General features: G+C 42.1%; 1 protein-coding gene and 1 non-coding gene across 2 annotated transcripts in view; both read right to left on the reverse strand.

The window, feature by feature from the left end:
- Positions 1-21,999, reverse strand: part of SWAP70 (switching B cell complex subunit SWAP70) — a 95,824-nt gene that overhangs the window by 20,381 nt on the left and 53,444 nt on the right. Inside the window, exons 3-4 of the mRNA XM_004593794.3 lie at positions 16,408-16,581; positions 1,657-1,884 (exon numbers count right to left, since the gene is read on the reverse strand). Coding sequence (XP_004593851.1) covers positions 1,657-1,884; positions 16,408-16,581 — 402 coding nt within the window. The remainder of the gene's footprint in view (positions 1-1,656; positions 1,885-16,407; positions 16,582-21,999) is intronic.
- Positions 20,051-20,157, reverse strand: LOC118759567 (U6 spliceosomal RNA). The gene has a single exon (XR_004996267.1). It is a non-coding gene; the product is annotated as a U6 spliceosomal RNA (small nuclear RNA).

The following is a 21,999-nucleotide window of genomic DNA, read 5'->3' on the forward strand; positions in this document are numbered from 1 at the left end:
ACATTGATAATTTACCAAATTAGTCTACTTCATTTTAAAAACAGAACTCTTAACTGTGAATCTTTAGTAAATTATAACTTCAATTGATAACAATGCTGAGATTCCAATTTACCGTATGTATGTATTTTTTTTAAATTTTTTTTTGAAAGATTTTTATTCATTTTATTACAGCCAGATATACACAGAGGAGGAGAGACAGAGAGGAAGTTCCTCCGTCCGATGTTCCACTCCCCAAGTGAGCCGCAACGGGCCGATGCGCGCCAATCCGAAGCCGGGAACCTGGAACCTCCTCCGGGTCTCCCACGCGGGCGCAGTGTCCCAATGCATTGGGCCGTCCTCGACTGCTTTCCCAGGCCACAAGCAGGGAGCTGGATGGGAAGTGGAGCTGCCGGGATTAGAACCGGCGCCCATATGGGATCCCGGGGCTTTCAAGGTGAGGACTTTAGCCGCTAGGCCACGCCGCCGGGCCCTGTATGTGTCTTCTTAACCATCTTCAAGTCTTTAAGATTCCTACCTTTCCTGCTTGTCTAACTGACCTCACACTACTCTGAGGATGAGCTCCGCTTCAGACAGGTAGAACAGTACCAGACCAGGAGTTAGGGTCCTGGTTTTGAAGCTCATCCCTTTAGGCCTATATTTTCTACCCACATTAAGCCCCAAAGATGTATGATTCAAATGTTTTACGTGAGAAATGTATGGCTTACTATAGACATAAGATAAGTCCTTCAGGGTTGTTGGAAAAACAACCGATATTATTACTATGAAATACACAGATGCTAAAAATCTACGATAAACTATTCATATCACTAGATATCTGAGAGTAAATTCTAGTCTTATAACTATTTCATTTATTATTGTTTGGAATACTTAAGCAAAAGTGATCTACCACAATTCATCCCACCAAACACCTATACAAAGTAAGTCTCAACTGATGTTTATTAATGGACTACATTAGGAATAAAAGAGCAGACGATCACCCAGTGAACAAAGAAAGACACAAGTTAGGCTACCCTAAACCAGAGTCACAGTCCAACATAATGATGCAAGACATCCGAAAGTTCGTATACGTATGTCAGATACTACACTAATAAAACAAGTGCAAATTTGCCCTCTAAAGACCTCTTCTTCTAAAAAATAAGGGTATTTAACTTTATAAAAATAATAGTTCCATCATAATAAAGGAATAAAAAAGAAAATAACAATTACCAAAACTCACAATCCAGAGGTAACACCTGTGAGTACTTTGGTAACCACCTTGCAGACAGTAATACACACATACACCAGGTGATATAAGAGGCGTTATAAAATACCTACTGTGACAGCAACCCATTTTCTTCACTCAGCATCATGCCTGTGGGTTCCTTCCAGACCAAAGGATGTGGCTGTACATAACATGAAGGTACTTTACAGCTTTGAAACACAGTCATTTGAATAATTCTTTCAAAATAACAACTTTCAAATTCTTAACCATACTTCAAAACTGCTTCGGTAATTCTTTAAAATTAAAGCCTAGTAATAAGACTGTGAAAATAAGAAACTTCATTCTTGTTCTGTATCAGCTGATGAGTATGACTCATACCTGTGCAGCAAGAACATCACTTTATCTCAAACATGTCAAGTCCTGGAGATGAGGACAGAGTGTCACAGGATTCTTACCTGTTTCAGCACATCTAATATAAGCTCATTAAAGACTTCATTAATTGCCATAGACACCGTCTGCCGATCCATGCCTTTGCTAAACTGTCCATTTCCAATCAGTTCAATAAGCTCCCACACTGACAGGCCAACTTTACTGTCTTCTAAGTTGACTTTGTAATGTTCAAATTGCTCTTGCTGCCAACCTCCTCCCATTGCTTCTGTAAGTTTCTTAAGCAGGTATTCAATCTACAAGAAAAGAGTTTTTAGAAATTATTTCCTAAATTTAAAAAAGCTTCTTAATATAGATTAAGTATGCCATTTACAATGATATGGTCAACTCAGAAAATATTTACAGTCCAAAAGTGTGTAACCTTAAACAATTTCCCATTGTCCGGGAGAGGAATATGGATAAAATGCCACTGGTTCTATATTAACCTTAAATAAGTGTAAGAATCATCAACTACAACTCTCCAGTGTTTTTATACAACAAAGTAAAGTGGTATACACATACAACCACATACAAACTAATGAATAGCATCTGATTATCTTTTGTTGGACAAATATTTCAGCATACAATATTAATCTTACTGAACATACAAGAACTTCATTAAATATATCGAAGTAATAGTCACAAGTCATGCCCCAATTTCACAATTTCCTTTATAAGTCAAGTATTTAGTTTATGCTACTTCCTTCCATCAGAACAATAAAAAATGTTGTAAATAGTGGTTTAAAATGTTTCTGACTTTCCCCACACTCTTTGGAATATCTTTCCCACTTTTCCATTCAACTAACTACTATTATTCAAGTTCTGCACTCTCTAAGTTGTTCCCACTCAGAGTGAGGGGTGTGCGCCAGCAGCACTGGCATGACCTGGAAGCTTATTAATGAGAAAGCCTCAGGCTCCCCCCAAGAAGCCAAAGTAGGAATCTGCATTTTAACAGCATCCAAGTAATCCTCTGCACATCTAAGTCTGAGGAGCACCACTCTAGCAAATCTGCTCTGACCAACCATGACCCTGGATTGGTACTCCTTTTATACATCACTGCACTCAGCACATTGTATTAAAATTACCTTAAGCTTCACAACCATTTTCTGAATTCCTTGCAGAAGGAACCATGTTCCATTCATCTTAGAATCTGAAAATTTCATCAGGATGCTCAGAACACAGCAAATCTTGCTAGTGTTTCCTAAACTGGAATAAACTAAGTAAGTAACAGATGATGGCCCAGGTGCTTGGGTTCCTGCCAATCACTTGGGTGACCCTTTCCCTTAATGGAGCGACTTAAATGTCCTATCCAACTTCCTGTAATGTGTCTGGGAGGGTAACAGATGATGGCCCAAGCTCCTGGGTTCCTGCCAATCACTTGGGAGACCCAAATGGAGTTCCTGGATCCTAGATTCAGCTCGGCCTTCCCCAGGCTGTAGCAGACATTTGAAGAATGAACCAAAGGATGGAAGATCTGTCACTCTGCCTTTGAAATAAATACTTCTTTCAAAAAAATGCAAGGAAACAGTAAGAAAAGAGAAAGGCAAGAAAAGAGAGAGAAAAGAGGAAAAACTAGATTAAAAAACAAGAGACATGGGCCCAGTACGATAGCGTAACGGTTAAGGTCATTGCCTTGAATGCACCGGGATCCCATATGGGCACCGGTTCTAACCCAGGAAGCTCCACTTCCCAACCAGCTCCCTGCTTGTGGCCTGGGAAAGCAGTTGAGGATGGCCCAAAGCCATGGGATCCTGCACCCGTATGGGAGACCTGGAAAGAAGTTCCTGGCTCCTGGCTTCGGATCGGCTCAGTTTCAGCCGTTGCGGCCACTTGGGGAGTGAATCATTGGACGGAAGATCTTCTCTGTCTCTCCTCTTCTCTGTATATCTGCCTTTCCAATATAAAAATAAATAAATAGATCTTAAAAAAAAACAAGAGACATAAAAAAGAATGAAAGAAAAAAAAGCTACTAAGATAGTTGCTCAAGTTGAAATAATTTAGTGACATTAACACAGACAGAGGCTCCTCAGTGTCTCTAAGGGTGCAGGGTGCCTGATTACACCTTGGGGCGAAGGGAGTATAGGCACAACTGTATGCTTCAATGGGATGAGCACATGTGTGTTCAAGATGACTGCACATGAGGATATTAAGAGGGTTCAGCCACCGGACTGCCTGAGTGGGGAAACAGTCTTAGCTCTTCCTCATCTACTGCTCTGGATAAACCTAGTCCTCACACTCTAAGCCTCAATTTCCTCTTCAGCATCAGGTTATCACTGGTGCCTACTGGAAGCAAGCTCAGCTCCCAGGGATGGCTTCTCAGGCTCTTCTGAACCTTTCTGAAGGAACGCTTGTGAAGCTGCCACCAACACTGCATCAATCTACTTGGCATTTCCAGGGACTGTAAGAGGTAATAGCAAACTCATTTCCTGTTGATTTTCAACACAATCACATACTTACCGTAACCAAATAACTTAAGGACCTTCTAGTTCATTATATTGGGCCAAGGGGAGACAAACAGTCCTATTCTCCATGATTTAATTATACTAAATAATAAATGGCCTTCTGTCAGGTTAGTGTTGAGTGGCCTGCATCAATTCTAAGAGCTCATTCAGTTTCAGGAAGCAGCCTACTTCCTCCTTCCAAGCAAGTTTTACCAAAAATAACAACGAACAAACTTTCAGGCTGTATGTGATTTTCATAGCCTTCAGCTCCAAAATTCATTTTGTAGAAGATTTTTTTTTTCTCTACTATGATTAAAAAGAGTACTCTTTGGCTTAAAATTCAGATTTTATTTCAGGACCATTTCAGAGTTGATGTTTCATTGCATCCACGCAATTTCCAAACACATCCAAAACAGACACATCCTGTTTTGGTCTTGGTTCCTTGGGAAACAAATACGAAATAAAAACTACACTTCACAGACAATCATTTCCAGGAATATCATCTCAAAAAAAAAAAAAAAAAAACCTACACAGCCCCCTCAAAGGGGAACATACTATTTCTTGACTTCAGTATAGTAGAAACTTTTTTTTAACTGTGTTTTATTTATTTGAAAGACAAAGTTACAGAGAGTGAGGGGGGGAGACATATCTTTCATGTGCTGGTTCACTCCTCAAATGGCTGCAAAAGCCAGTGCTGAGCCACACCAAAGCTAGGAGGTAGGAGTTTCATCCGCATCTCTCATGTGGGTGCAAGGGCTCAAGATGGTTGTCCTCTGTGTCTTCCCAGAGACATTAACAGGGAGCAGATCAGAAATGGAGCAGCAGTATTCAATATAAAATGCTGGCCTGCAGATAGCTTAACCCACCACACCACAATAGTGGCTCTTGGTTGAAACATCTTAACCTCACCATATAAGTTATTGTTTAATTAATTGTTTAATTATTCGAGGGGTGACAGAAAACCCCAAAACACACTTACTATCTGTATCATTACACAATTGCCACTTGCATCCTATGTACTGACAATACTAACTGAAAATGGAAAAAAAGCTTTCTTAGAAAACTACTCCATATTTAAGCAAAATTCAAATAATTATTATGGAAGATGGGCTGCTAGCAATATTAAATTACTTTAGATTTCTAAGGTCTAAAAACTGAAGATTATAATTAAACTCAGGTATATATCCATGACAAAGTAAAGTATTATATTTTCTGGCAGGCAACTGGCCTAACGATTAAGATGCCAGTTGTGGGGCGGATGAGATAGCTCAACTGGCTAATCCCCTGCTTGCAAGCGCTGGCATCCCCTTTGGGCACCAGTTTGTGTCCCAGCTACTGCACTTCCAATCTAGCTTTGTGCTTGTGGTCTGGGAAAGAAGAGAAGGATGGCCAAAACCTTGGGACCCTGCACCCACGTGGGAGATCTGGAAGAGGCTCCTGGCTCCTGAGTACCTTAGTTACGGTCATTGTGGCCATTTGGGGAGTGAAGCAGCACGTGGAAGATCTGTCTCTTTCTCTGTAAATCTGTCTTTCCAATAAAAAATAAATCTTAAAAAAAAAAAAAAAGAATGAAAACATGCCTGTTGTGATGCCCCTATCCCATGTCAGGGTGCCTAAATTTAAGTCTGAGGGTCTAGCACGGTGGTATAGCAGCTGACTGACCCTTCATCTTCTTGTGCCAGCATGCCATATGGATGCCAGTTCCAGTCCCAGCAGCTCCACTTCCAATCCAGCTCCCTGCTAACTAGCTGGGAAAGCAGCAGAGGATGGCCCAAATCCTTGGGACTCTGAACCCATATAGGAGATCTGGAGGAAGTTCCTGGCTCCCAGCTTCAATCAGCTCAGCTCTAGCCACTACATCCACTTGCGGAGTCCAACCAAAGATGGAAAACCTTTTCTTTCTTTTCTCTTAATAAAATCTGCATTTCAAATAAATAAATCTTACCAAAAAAAAAAAAAAAAGTCAAGGCCTAGTTCTGCTCCAAATTGTAACATCCTGCTAATGTGCATTCTGAAAGGCAGGCAGGGGGATGGCTCTAGTAATCGGGGGTCCCTGCCAGGCACATGAGAGACATGGGCTGAATTCCTGGCTGCAGATTTTCATCCTCACCCCAGGGCAGCTGCAGGTATTTCAGCAGTGAGTCAGCTAAACGGAGCTGTCACTGCCTGATTTTCACTACCTCTTAAAGATTAAATCTCAAAATTTATTATTTAAATATTTCATATTAAATTCTATTAGAATCTCCAAGTATAAAACTAGTCCAAATGTATTTTTACATAATTTAGAAAAGAAACAAAAAATATAGCAGAAAATGCATTTTTCAAAAATATACTTCAGTTTTCAGATTGTGTTTGGCAAAAGGCCAGGTGATATGTTAAGAGCTAAACCTTAGGAGGCCAATTCTGTGGCCAAAGCAAACCAATTCCCAATTCCACATAAATTTCCTCCAACGATCTTTTTTTTTCCCCCACCACACAAGAACTCCCAGCCACTGAGGAATAATCTGTAAAACTAACTTCCAGAATAAATGCTGAGGGAGGAAAGGCCATAAGAGTACAAGATAAATCCAAACAAGACCACAACAAGGCATGCTGTCTGTTTATTCTAAAAAAAGCAAGGCTGTTCTCTCCAAGATGTACTTGTATTTTTAATTGGAAAAGCGGATCAGATATACAGAAAGAAGGAGAGACAGAGAGAAAGATTTTCCAACCATTGGTTCATTCCCCATATGACCACAATGGCCAGGAGCCAGGAACTTCTTCCAGGTCTCTCATGTGAATGCAGGGTCCCAAGGCTTTGGGCCATCCTCTACTGCTTTCCCTGGCAATAAGCAGTGAGCTGAACAAGCAGCTCACTGAACAGCCAGGACACAAACCAGCATCCACATGGAATGCCAGCGCTTGCCAGGTAAGGATTCAGCCATCAAGCCATTGCACCAGGCCTGGAGACTACTCACTCTAAGTATTCTGAAAGAGAACCAAATCATTCCTGTTAGCCAGCAAAACAGAAGGTGAGCCTGTTGAAGGCTCTTGGGTATGTCCGGGGCCACACAAAGAAACAATCATGGCACATATCAGACTGATGTTTTTGTTTGCTGTTTGTTTTCAATTTAGCTCCCACTCATAAAGGAGAACATGAGGCATTTGTCTTGCTGTGTCTGGCTTATTTCATTCAACATTATGTCCTCTAAATCCATCTATTTTGCAGAAAATGGTAGCATTTTGTTCAATAATACTCTAGTCTGCATATAAACTGCATTTTCTTCATTCATTTGATAATGGACACCTTGGTGAATTCCAGATTTTACAGCCTGTGCTTTTGGAGTCTTATCCAATAAATCATCACCTACATCAACATCTTGAAATGTTTCCCATTTCCTTTGGGTAATTTCACCCTTTCAGGTCTTACATTTGAATCTTTCATCCATCTTAATTTTTTTATATGGTGAGAAGTGCAGACCTAATTTAACTCTTCCACATATATACAACCAGCTTTGCCAGCACTGTTTAATCAAAAGCCTATACTTTCCCCAATGTATGTTTTTGGCAGCTTTGTAAAAAGATGAAGATGCCCATGTGTACATGGATCAATTTCTCTATTCTTTCTTCCGACCTGTGTATTGTTTTATATGTTGGCATCATGCTGTTTTAACTTCTACAGCTTTCTAGTATGTTTTTTAAGATCTATTTATTTTTATTACAAAGTCAGATATACAGAAAGGAGGAGAAACAGACAGGAAGATCTTCCATCCGATGATTCACTCCCCAAGTGAGCCAGAATGGCCGGTGCTGCGCCGATCCGAAGCCGGGAACCAGGAACCTCTTCCGGGTCTCCCACGCAGGTGCAGGGTCCCAAAGCTTTGGGCTGTCCTCAACTTTCCCAGGCCACAAGCAGGGAGCTGGATGGGAAGTGGAGCTGCCGGGATTAGAACCGGTGCCCATATGGGATCCCGGGGCGTTCAAGGCGAGGACTTTAGCCGCTAGGCCATGCCGCTGGGCCCTCTAGTATGTTTTAAAATCGGACATTGTGATCTCTCCAGCTTCCCCTCCAACTCTGCTTCAGGATCACTTTGGTTCTTTTGTGGTTTCATATAAATTTTAGGATTGTTTTTTTCTAATTATGTAAAGAATATCACTAGTAGTTTGATAGGGATTGTCCCAATCCACAGATTGCTTAGATAGTGTAGACATTTTAACAATATTAAGAAATATTTTCGGGGCCAGCATAATAGCTCATAGGCTGATTCTCCATCTGCAGTACCAGTATCCAACACGGGTGCTAGTTCTAGTCCCACCTGTACCACTTCCATCCAATCCCCTGCTTACGGCCAGGAAAAGCAGCAGAGGATGGCTCAAGTCCTTGGGTCCCTACACCCACACAGGAGACCTGTGGATCAGCTCAGCTCCAGCCATTACTGCCATTTGGAGAGTACACTAGTGGATGGAAGATACTTCTCTTTCCCTCTTTCTGTCTCCTCTCTCTCCCCTTCTCTCTGTATAACTTTCAAATAAAAATAAATATATTTTTTAAAAATCATTTTGAAGATTTACTTATTTACTTATTTACCTAAAAGGCAGAGAAACAGAATGAGGGAGATAGAGAGATATTCTGTCTACCAGGTCATTTCCCAAATGATCTCAATAGCCCAGTGTAGACCAAGACAAAACCAGGAGCCAGGAATTTCCACATGGGTTGCAGGAATCCAAGTACTTGGACCATTCTCTGCTATCTTCCCTGGCACATTAGCAGGAAGCTGGATAAAAGTTAGAGCTTCTGGGATCCAAACAAGTGCTCCACTATGAGACACTCTGTTGTGGGTATAAGGCCCACTCTGCCACAAGACCCATCCACATGAAGGAATCTTCTGAGTTTCTCAAGTGAAGTAGTAGTCAGAAAGCAAAAGCTGACAGGTTCCCTTCGCAGCCTATGACTCAGTGATGATTTAAAACCAATGATGAGTCATCCACACTAAGCAAGTGTTACTGCATGGAATGGAACATCTAATTCCATAGGCTCTGGGATTTCCCTTACCCCCACCCCAAACCTCTTTCCCCCAGTGATTTTCCCCATATTATTACAACAGTATAGTCCTTCATAAACAGTCATAAGCACACCTTCTGTTATTTAAGCATATCCTGACATTGTGGGTACAGACAAAGGCAGAGAGTCCAGCATCCTATCGTCAAGATATATTTAACAGTTCTATTGGGAGTCCATCTTTGATTTAGAAGTAGAGAAGCATATTGCATTGTATCTTCACATCTGGATATGACAGTCTCTATTACACAGTTACTATACATTCCCTTAAATGAAGCAAAATAAATAAATAAAACAAAATCAACAACAGAAAAAAAGTTGAAAAAAATGCACAATGCCATTAAGTTAAATAACATGCTACTGCATGTGTCACTGAAGAAATGAAAAAAATAAAAATAAGAAATCTTCTTGGAGAAAATAATGTTACTGTATGACCTATGAGTCTGTGAAGAATTTAATAACAGAAAAGAAACTATTTTGAAGAAATGAAAATAAAACCAAAAATATCAACACCCATGAGATGCAGCAAAACAGTATCGAAAGGGCTACTGATCCTACACTTTGCATGAAGGTTGCTTTGTATCAGAAAGAACATACGATATCTGTCCTTTCAGAATTGATTCATTTCACTGAGCATAATGGTCTCTAGTTGGGCTACTCACTAACTTCTAATCCTAAAATCAAGGCAAGGTCCCTTTCAAATCCAGTAAGAATAGTTTGGGGATGAAAAAAAATCAAAACACCAAAGGTAAAGACCCACTCTATCATTAGTTTCAACAAAAAGTCATATAAATTTGGAACAGTGTGTATAACTACAAATTGTTTTCTAAAATAATATCTGGAATTTGCAGAATTCTTCAGGTTAGTGTTTTAATTTGTTGGTTTAAGATGTAGAGATAGAGACCTTCCTATCCACTGCTCACTCCACAAATGACAATGACCTTGACTGGGCTAAGCTAGGCCAGTTCAAAACCAGGAGCCAGAACTCAATTCAAGTCTCCTACAAGGGGAGCAGGAATCCAATTACTAAAACAACCATCAACGCTTCCCAGGGTCTGCATTAGTAGGAAGCTGAATTCAGGAGCTGGAGCCAGGTAGCAACTCAAGGTTCAGTAGGGGTATCCAGTCCACCAGAAAGGTTTTTAAGTACTATTGTCCTACCTTTTCCAATAGCTATCAATATTCTACTCTCTTCCATATGTCTCTATATTAAACTGGATAATGTCTTGGAACTGAAGTCCCACGGTGTGTTTTACTTTTTATTTCTCCTTTAATATATGCTCATAATTACACAATTGTTATTAAACACAGAAGCTATTCACTACATTGAAATTGCTTCCCAGATCTTGATTAGTAACCACAACCTAACTGCTGAATCCAAGGGCAACTTCTCACCACTCATTCCTCTGGCACACTTAATGCCTGTAACCACTTCACTGCTTCTGAGAACTTTGCTTCTTTGGTACACATGACTCAACATTCTGCCAGGCCTCTTCCTATTTCACAGCCTGTTCAGTTCAACTTCCTTCATAATCTCTACTTCCCCCAGCTGCCAAAGAAAACAGCCCCAACGTTCTGTCCTTGCCCTTCATGTCTCCCACTGCAGTCTTCCTCCCTGCTCTAACATGCTGCTTTGGTTTTCCCATCCATCTCCAGCCCTGTCCTCTCACAAGTTCTAGATACGCACTTCTAACTGCAGAAGGATCTTTCACCTAAAATCTCAAATGTGCCCATCATCATGCAACGTGTCCTTGATTTGTTCATCATCCTGTCATTCATCCTTGCAGTTAATTGCACCCCTCCTAGCTCTGAGCACTTATCCTGGGTCAGTCACCATGCTACATGCTTCATATAAATCTGCGTTTTCCACCTTCAGAAAAGTACCATGAAAAAGGTACTTATCTCCATTTTATTGATGAGAAAATCTCAATAGAGAAATTACTAATCTGTCATATAGCTAAGAAATGGTGCAGTTAGGTGTGATTTCAAAGCCCATGTTTTAAACAAATACAATCTATCACCTCCCTCCTGCTCAGGCCTGAAACTTGTCTCACCTCCCCATGGACAGGCACTGCGTGCTTGGTCCTATGACCTCCATTTCCTCCCAGCTAATCTCACTGACATGACCACAGTTCAGTCCTCAGTATCACTCATCTCTCAACTTCTCATCTCCTATCTCTTCATATTTCATCTGTTCACCTATTTAAAATCACCAGTAGCTCACGCCCTACTGTGTGAAGTTAAAATTCTGCAGTCACAGACAACTAACACCACTCTTCTTCAAAGCTATCGGGCAGACACCAGTCAGAAAGGACATGCATCTCTCTTTTTTGACTGTCGGGCATCTAACCCCTCTCTTACAAAACGGAGCATTCCTTATCTCCAAATGTAGAAGCTAAAAATGTAAATGTATCCTTCACAAACCTCTTTGAAGTGAAGACATACTGCCTGACATAGGCTATGTTAATGTACCACACTCTGAGTTCCTGGTCAGGATCAGAGGCATTCCATGGTATGAACACAACACTCACCTCCCAGCGGCAGCAGTGGTTTCCTAATGGGTCCTCTCTAGAGTAAACTACTAGACATCAGGTTGCATAAGCTTCACACCCAGTTTTCCAGCCATCACGTGAGCTGCTCAGTATCCCTTATTTCAAAAGTTCCTTTCTGTCTTAAATCACTCAATCTGGCCACTTTCAACTAAGTATGCTGACTGGCAATCCAGTCAAGCTGACACTTCACCATTTCAGAACATTCTCTGGTTTTCCTGTATCATACAGGCTTGTCCACCATTTCTTCCATCATATTTTTTCAGCCTTCTCTAGTAAGTTAAAATTCCTCCCATTGTTTAATATCCAGTTCAAGTTCTAATTTCCACACAAATGTAATAGCTAACACTAAATGAACAGATGGTAGCTTAACATTCCATACTCCAATGCCTCCGCCCCTATCACCTGTTGTTATACAGCCATCAACTAAAATCAGCTTTTACATGCCTAAATGATTGAAAAATACGTGAGGGGAGGAATTAAAATAATAGCCAGACCCACAAAAACCCTATGTGGGGGCTGGCACTGTGGCTCAATAGGCTAATCTCTGACCTTAAAGCACAGCATCCCATGTGGGTACCAGTTTGTGGTTGCTCCACTTTCAGTCCAGCTCTCTTGTGGCCTCGGAAAGCAGTGGAAGATGTTCCAAGTCCTTGGGACTTTGCACTCACATGGGAGACTCAGATGATGCCCCTAATTTTGGACTGGCTCAGCTCCAGCAGTTGTCACCATTTGGGGAGAAAACCAGTAGATGGAGCATCTTACCCTCTCTGTCACTCTTTCTCTCTATAAATCTGCCTTCCCAATAAAAATAAACAAATGTTTAAAGAAAGACCATGTGACATTGCTAAGTAAAAGCTTTATTGTCGTATACATAAAGTTTTATCGATTATCTACTCTCCGGCTGCTCTCATTCGACAACAGCAAAGCTGAGTAGTTCCAGCAAGCAACGTGGCCTAAGGAGCCCACAAAGCCTCCAACAGTTACTGTTTGGCCACTGAATGAAAAGGCAGAAGACATTACTTCGTTTTACTTAAGTTTTTATTTATTTTTAGGGCCCAGCGCGGTAGCTTAGTGACTAAATCCTCACTCCTTGTATGCGCCAGGATCCCATATGGGCGCTGGTTTGTGTTCCGGGGACCCCACTTCCCATCCAGCTCCCTGCTTGTGGCCTGGGAAAGCAGTCGAGCATGGCCCAAGACCTGGGGATTCTACACCCACATGGGAGACCTGGAAGAAGCTCCTGGCTTGTGGCTTCAGATCAGTTCAATTCTGGCCATTGTGGTCACATGGAGAGTAAATTAGCACATGGAAGATGTCTCTGTCTCTCCTCCTTTCTGTGTATCTAACTTTTCAATAAAAATTAAATCTTTAAAGAAAAAAAAATCTTTTTTTTTTTAGATTTATTTATTTTATTACAAAGTCAGATATACAGAGAGGAGAGACAGAGAGGAAGATCTTCCATCCGATGATTCACTCCCCAAGTGAGCGCAATGGCTGATGCTCCGTAGATCCGAAGCCGGGAACCTGGAACCTCTTCCGGGTCTCCCATGCAAGTGCAGGGTCCCAAAGCTTTGGGCTGTCCTCAACTGCTTTCCCAGGCCACAAGCAGGGAGCTGGATGGGAAGTGGAGCTGCCAGGATTAGAACCGGCGCCCATATGGGATCCCGGGGCGTTCAAGGCGAGGACTTTAGCCACTAGGCCATGGCGCCAGGCCCAAAAAAGACAATCTCTAAATAAAGATTTTATTTATTTTTATTTGAAATATGGAATTACAGAAAGGGAATGAGAAAGATCTTTCATCCACTGGATCACTCCCCAAATGGCCACAACTTGCGGCCAGAGTTAGGTCAGTCTGATGCCAGGAGTCAGGAACTTTTAGGTCTCAGGGGACCAAAATACTTGGACCATCTATGGTGCTTTCCTAGATGCATTAGTGGGAACTATATTGGAAGTGGAGCAGTTGGGATTTAAACTAAGCCCACATGGCAAGCTGATGCCACAGGTAGAAGTTTGATCTACTATTTCACAGCACCAGCCCCAACACCCCTGTTTTTAACCACATACTATTTCTGACCTTCTCCAAGATGGGATAAATTATCCCAGTCTCTGTGATTTCATGACATTTGCATCTCTCCTATAACATGCAATTTACTTTGCTTTGTACTAAGTTTTCTCCTCAATATACTGGGTTTTCTGAAGGCAGGAAGCAAGTTTTTCACTTTTTAGTCTCTATGACACCTCGTTGTTGGCAGTCAGTAAATACTTGTTAATTTTAAATAAATATTTCAGTTTGAACTATTAATCTGACTTTAATTACTTTCCTAACATGAACATGAATCACAGAAACCACAGACTAGACTCAGTATTGGCAAGGTGGGTAAAAATAGGCACCTTCAATCATTACTATTAGAAATCAAATTGATATAAGCTTTCCAAAAGATGGCTTTGTATGGTTCATCTGAAATATTTAGGGCATGCATTTCTTCGCACTCAAAATCCTACTGCTGAAGATTCCTAAGGCAATAGCAGATTAGTATCAAAAATAAAGTATTCGTGATGATGATGCTCATACGGGGTAGGTACTTGGGACAGCACTTGAGGTGCCACCTGGGATTCCCACCTCCCAAACCAGAGTGCCTATATGCTACTCCCAATTCCACTATGTTGATGTGCACCATGGAAAGAGTAAAATAATGACTTAAATAGCTGGGTTCTTGAGGCCAGTGCGATAGCTCAACTGGCTTATCTGCTACCTGCAAACACCAGCATTCCATATGGGCGCCAGTTTGGGTCCCTACTTCCCATCCAGCTCCTTGCTAGTGGCCTGGGTAAGGCAGTGTAGAATAGTCCAGAGCCTTGAGACCCTATACTCACATGGGAGACCTGCAAGAAGTTCTTGGCTCCTAGCATCATTATCACCTCAGCTCTGACCACTGAGGCCATTTGAGGAGTGAACCAGAGGATGGAAGATCTTTCTGTCTTTCCTTCTCTCCAAGACCCCCAAATCTTAAAAAAAAAAAAAAAAAGTTGGGGGTGGGGGCACAGCCCAATAGTTCAATGGTGAAATCTTCACCTTGTAAGTGCCGGCATCCCATGTGGGCTCTCAATTCATATCCCAGCTGCTCCACTTCCCATCCAGCTACCTGCTTGCAGCCTAAGAAAGCAGGAGAGGACAGCCCAAAGCCTTGGGCCCCTGTATCCTCTTGAGAGATTCAGACAAGGTTCCTGGCTCCTGACTTTTGATCAGCACAGCTCCAGCCATAGGGTCCTTGCCACCCATGAGAAAGATCTGGGCTGAGTTTCCACCTCACAGGCTTTTAGGAACTGAATCAGCAGATGGAAACTCTCTATATCTGCCTCTATGTTTATCACTTGAGTAAGTCAAACAAATAATAAATTAAAAATTTTCAAGATAGTTTTCATTTTTAAAGATTTATTTATTTATTTGAAAGCCAGAGGTATAAAGATAAAGCGAGAGATAGAGAAAGATCTTTCAACCACTGTTACTCCCCAAACTGCCACAACAGCCAGAGATGGGTCAGGCTCAAGTCAGGAGCTTCTCCTGGGTCTCCCACATGAATGCAGTGGCCTACGCACCTAAGCCATCTTCTGCTGCCTTCCCAGGAGCATTAGCAGGGAGCTGGACCTGAAGTAGAATAGCTGGAATTTGAACTGACACTCATATGAGATGCCAGATTGCAGGTAGTAGCTTAGCTTGCTACATCACAATGCTGGTCCATAAAAAATATTATTCTTTAAAAATTGGTCCTGATAGTTAACATAATTATTGAATACATATTATTTGCCCAGCTCTGAATTTTAACTAAATCATCTTTTTTTTTTTTTAAGAGACAGAGGGAAAGAGACGGACTAAAAAGAGAATCTGCTGGTTCATTCTCCAAACGCCCATAATAGCAGAGGTGGGCCCGGGCTGAAACCCGGACCCAGCACCACCACTCAGGGCTCTCATATGGGTAGCAGGAACCCAATTCTTGAGCCATTTTAACTACCTCCCAGGATATATCCTGACAGGAAGCTGTTCTCAGGAGCCAGAGCAAGGAATCCAACCCACTATTCAGATGTGGGACATTAGCATCTTAATTGCTAGGGTGAATGCCTTCTCCTAAAGACTTATTTTGTAAATTAAAGGATTAAAGGATTATAGCTTTTTGCACATTGTTAATCTTTCCTAAATTTTCTGCATATTATATGTATGACTTTTTAGGGGAGTAAGGTAACAGAGATCTTCCTCCAATCTTCTTTTCCCTTTTTGAAGATCAGGGAAAATACTCCAGAACTAAACAAGCAAATGTCCTTTGCCTTTGACTTTGAAAAAGACAGAGAATCATCATCCTGGACTTGGAAACAGAAACAGTTATTTAGTCACACAGAACAGCCCTGAGAGCACCACTCTGCACACACGTATTTCCCTCAGTGTGCCAATACACATCAGACAGAAAATTATGCTGTGACTGTATCAGACAAAGCGTCTTAAGAGAGAACAAAATCTTCCATAACCAAAGCAATTTATAGAGGAAGAGTCCCCCTACCACCCTCTGCCAATCTCCAGGGAGCAGTCTTTATCCTCAGCAGACTAAAGCTGGGATTCGTCTGGATTCAAGCTGTCTTGCCTGTGATGCTAAAACACAAATCAAGGATCTTCTTCTACTGAATCAACACAAATACTTCTATGTCACTCTATTAAATACTACGATGACCACACAAAATCTCCCCAAAACCATACCTTACCTCTTCAGGCACAATAATCAATGGATACTTGTCCTCAGATAAAAAGTTGAAAATAACCCACACTTTAAATGCATCTTCTTCTGAAATGAGCAGAGGACTCTTTGTGAGGTTTTTTTTGACACAAAGAGTCCAACACATCCTATTAAATTCAATCTTGTCAAAGTTGTCTTGGACCTAAAAAGGAATGAGAAACAAGTTCAGTGAACCAGTCCAAAGTAAGCAGCATGTAAATGAAGTCAAATAGGAATCATTAAGGATTCCGTCTTAATCAACTCCATCCGGCAGCACTCATCTCTTACATAATGTGTTTTAGGTACTACCCTGTTGTACTCAACTAAGAATGTTGCACTTTATCTGACACTGAAAAACTATCTATTCAAACTGCTCATCTGGCACATAAAATAGTTACCTATCAAAAAGTTACTGTTTCATGTCGACAAATCATGTTCCTAAAAGTAGGCTGCCAATCCTGGTACATATAAGGAACTGAGGTCAGTTAGTCAGCATGAATCACATGCAGACACCTTCATCATTCCCTAAACGGTCAAGTGACAGCTTCTTTTAAGAAACACTATTTAACCAAAACTCTAAAAAGACAGGCCTACCATTCATTCATATGCTCATGCAATCAACAATCCCTCAGCGTAAGCCAAACATGGTACATATAAATGATGAACCTGTCTGTGCTCTTAGGGTATTCTGAGTTTATTACAAAAGACATACAAATAGACAATTCTGACATAACAGTGTATTATTCAACAGAATTTTTGATTCATTCAACAAATAAAATTTACATAGTAATTGTTACTTGCCAGAAAAAGTGAGAAGAAATACAGCGTAATAGTCCGAGCATAATAGCCTAGTGGCTAAATCCTCGCTTTGCATACGCAATCCCATGTGGGCACCAGTTTGTGTCCCAGCTGTTCCACTTCCCATCCAGCTACCTGCTTGTGGCCTGGGAAAGCAGTCAAGGATGGCCCAAAGCCTTGGGACCCTGCACCCACGTGGGAGACCCAGAAGAACTCCTGGCTCGTGGCTTCAGATTGGCTCAGCTGGCCATTGCAAACAGCAGATGGAAGATCTTTCTCTTCATCCCTCCTTCTCTCTGTAAATCTGACTTTCCAGGAAAAATAAATTAGTTAAAAAAAAAAGAAGAAATACAGCATAGTACTACCTCATATCTCCAAGGAACATTCCTAATGTGACACAGCACAGTCAGGTGACTGCAGTTCACAATAACCTGTTATATATTTTATGAGCAAATAGAAGGAAGGAGCTCTAAGGTTCCTACCATAAAGTAACATCGACTGTCCTGGTTCAGTTAGTACACATGATATACATGTACTGTAGCCCATAATTACGTCCAATTACTACTGAAACAAAATTGTAATATATGTAAGCATATATTGTGAATAATACCACACCAGAGATTATAAGAGGAGTCTGTGGGAACACTGAAAAGCTAACCCAATTTTGAGAATTAGAAATTTTTAAAGTTTCTTTAATTTTTTTTAAAGATTTATTTATTTTATTACAAAGTCAGATATACAGAGAGGAGGAGAGACAGAGAGGAAGATCTTCTGTCCGATGATTCACTCCCCAACTGAGCTGCAATGGCCGGTGCACGCCAATCCGAAGCCAGGAACCTGGAACCTCTTCTGGGTCTCCCATATGGGTGCAGTGTCCCAATGCATTGGGCCGTCCTCGACTGCTTTCCCAGGCCACAAGCAGAGAGCTGGATGGGAAGTGGAGGTGCCGGGATTAGAACCGGCACCCATATGGGATCCCGGGGCATTCAAGGCGAGGACTTTAGCCGCTAGGCCATGCCGCCGGGCCCAGTTTCTTTAATTTTTAATTTTCTTTTTAATATTGTTTATATAATTGAAAGGGATGCATGTCCATGTGGGCCCTGAATTAGGATGGGGAGGGACAGATATGGAGGAAGGTGGGTGGGATGAATGTTTCAATTTTTTTCTCCTGTGTCCACAGAAGAGGCAGAGAAGGAGGCTATTCCTTGCAGTCAAAATACATTATCACCTGGGGATGGGAGAGTACTTTGGTGCGCCTTAGAGACCACGATGCAGGGAAAAATGTTCCGAGGGTGTTACTTGAGTAGTTCTGACAGTTCTGAGACATTGTCGGCTCCATTGTACCAGGGTTGAGAAAATCTTTCCAAGGTCTATTGGTTGACCAATTCACCCTTAGTGCATCCACAGACCCAGGCACTTGCTGCAAAGTCTGGCCAGGAGAGTTGTCCAACCTGTTCTGCTTTCCATCTTCTGGTGAGATGTCCTCTACCAGACTAAATGAGCTGACTATTTTGTGCCCACCTGCATCTGGGCATGTTGTCCACTGCACAGGCATCAGCAACTGAGGAGGCCAAGTCCCAATACATGGATTCCAAAGTCGGACCACACATCCTGTAACTTCTCCTGTGGGCAGGGTCTGAGTCCAGTGGTCTAGCTGGGAAGTTTCCCAAGAAACATCACCAGGGGTGACCTCAGACTTGATTCCTGTGTGCACAAGCTAGTGCAGACTCAGGTTTGGTCTATCATGTGTACCAGCCAGCACACATACTGGTGGATGCAGCTGCCTGGTCTGTTTCGCCCCAGTCCCATCCCTCACGTGAAATGAAGGGTGCTGCAGCCCAGCCCAGCCAGCACACCACAGACCTGGTTCTCACACATACCAGTGGGTGACGGAACCCAGTTGGGGGAACTTCCAGGAACCTCCACCAGGCCCACCCGAAGCCCCAGTTTTTGCACACGCCAGTCTCTGCTGCAACCTAGCCTGGCCCAGCTCACATCCCATCCAGCGCTCATACACTCCCACAGGTGTTGCAGTTTAACTCAATATGCTCTGTCCCAGATCAAGCCCAGCCAGGCTAATCCCCAGTGCCAATTCTCACACTCACTCAATGAAGCAGTAGCCTAGCAGGGTAGACATTTCTTATTACTTTATTTACTTATTAGAAGAGTTACAGAGCAATCTTCCTGAAACCACAATCTCCATCTGGGTCTCCTATATGGCTAACTGGGGCCCAAGCACCTGAACCAACTTCTGATGCTTTTTCCAGGCCATCAGCAGGAAGCTGGACTGGAAGTTGAGCAACTGGAACATGAACCAGTGCCCATATAGAATGCTGGCATGAGAGACAGTGGTCTTACTCAGTATGCCACAATGCTAGCCATGATAAAGGAGTACCAAATGCATTATTTGGCCAATTTCTCCCCTCTATGTTCACCGACAAGCCCAATACAAAATGTACATAGCAAAAGATGGCAAGCCAGGAAGGAATGTGTAACTTAAGTGCTATTACCAATTTCATCATTAGTTTCTTGGTGGAAGAATATTTTTCAAAGGGTAACATTTTAACAGAGATGAATCCTAAAGACCCATCAAAAATCAAACAACAACGGGCAGGTGTTTGGCAAAGCAAGTGTGCCATTACTCAGAATGTCTGCATTCCATGGCAGAGGGCTTGGGTTTGAATCCCAGCTCTACTTCCTCCAGTTACATGGTGACACACCCCCGGAAGGAAGCAGATGATAGCTAACACACGTGGGAGACCTACAGTGAGCTCCTGACTTCTGGCTTCAGCCTGACCCAGCCCCAGGCCACTTCAGGCAGGTGGGGCATGAACCAGCAGATCTGAAAGATCTGGCTCTGTTGTGATATCCTTGCGCAGGGGCCATGCTAATCTTCTCTGTAACGTTCCAATTTTAGTATATGTGCTGCCGAAGCGAGCACTCTTGTGATCTCATTCTGTTTCTCTGCACTTCAGATAAGTAAACAGAAATAAATAAAACATTTTTAAGAGTCAAACAGACCGGGCCCAGCGACATGGCCTAGCGGCTTAAGTCCTCGCCTTGAACACACCAGGATCCCATATGGGCACCGGTTCTAGTCCTGGCAGCTCCACTTCCCATCCAGCTCCTTGCTTGTGGCCTGGGAAAGCAGTTGAGGGCAGCTCAAGGTTTTGGGACCCTGCACTCGGATGGGAGACCTGGAGTAGGTTCCTGGATCGTGGCTTTGGATTGGCACAGCACTGGCCACTGTGGTCATTTGGGGAGTGAATCATCTGATGGAGGATCCTTCTCTCTGCCTCTCCTCCTCTCTGTATATCTGACTTTCAAATAAAAATAAATAAATCTTTTTTTAAAAAAAAGTCAAACAGACCAAGAATGGGATAAAGAATATTTTGTGTAGAACACAATGTAAGGACCCCACGGTGGGGACAGCCATGGCCGCTCTGAACAACTCCACAAAGTTTGAGATGAAGGGCACTTGGTGCTGGAGGACAGTACAAGTCAAGGCTCTTCCTAAGTGTACCCTAACAGAAACCACCTTGGATTGACTTAAGCAGAAAAGGAATTTATTTGAAAAACAAACGGTAACATCTCAGATCTAACACAGGACTGGAAAATGAAGTCTCTGAAAAGAGGCTGGCACCAAGGTAAAATGGACAGCCAGGACTGCGGCTAAGACGCCTCGAGGACATCAGGTGAGACACCACTTGCACTGGAACAGGACACCCTTTGGTTTTCTATGCCTGTTCTTGACCTCCCTGTCACTCACTTCAAATCCTTCACCCACTTTAAAATCCTACAGGCTGAGCCTGGTTCTCATTCCTGTGTTCTAGTTGCCAAGGAGCAGTGAAAATACACATCTGAACTTTCCAGTTTCTTGATATGAGATAGATCCTGCTCTCCAACAATATCTTGGAGAACTTTTAAAACATAAAGGAGTTTAAATACTGGATAGATACAGCTGAAGGGAACAAACATCATTTTTAAAGCTATATTCTGGGACCATATAGAAGATGTGCTGGAGTAAACAGGAGTAGGTAGCAGGAGAATACAAGGAAAGTATTTTTACCTTAGGAGAGGTATGAACAAAGCGTTATGTACACTGCAAGAGGAAGTTTCTGCTGATTTCTAATTAAAAATTGTGGTTGGCAAACCAGTCTCCCAAAGAAGGAAGATATCCTCTGTGCTCTACCTTCTGTACCTTGCTTCAGTCTGGCATCATTTCCCACACCCCCATCACACACAACTGAATGCAGGAGGGGTCAACCGCAGCAGCAATTGCGGTTCCCTGCCTGCCTGCCTTTTATTTCTTTTTTGGGGGATGGTGGACTATCATCATTTTTGGAAGACATACTACATTCCAGGTATTTTTATATATATATATATATACACACACACACACACTTATGTATACATACATATATGCAAATATAATATAGATAACATATGCAGCTTCTTTTTATTATACATATTTTTTAATTCTTGAAATTTATCATACAATTCTGTATAGTCTGGGATTCCCCTCTCCCCCATTTTCTGCCCCCCAATTGATTTTTCTCATAATGTCACACTCTTTATAAGGAGTTACAGTTCCATCAGTCTGCTATTTAAGTGTGCCCCAACAATACTGGTACAGACAATGTCAGACAGTCCATCATCCCATTGTCTAGATATATCCAACACTTTTGTTGGGAGTCCATCTTTTGTTTGGTAGCAGAGATGCAGGTTGCATTGTGTCTTCATTTCTGGATATGGTGGTCTTCATTACTCCACCACTATACAT

Source organism: Ochotona princeps, chromosome 4, assembly GCF_030435755.1.
Source record: "Ochotona princeps isolate mOchPri1 chromosome 4, mOchPri1.hap1, whole genome shotgun sequence".
In the NCBI taxonomy this organism is placed as follows: Eukaryota; Metazoa; Chordata; class Mammalia; order Lagomorpha; family Ochotonidae; genus Ochotona; species Ochotona princeps.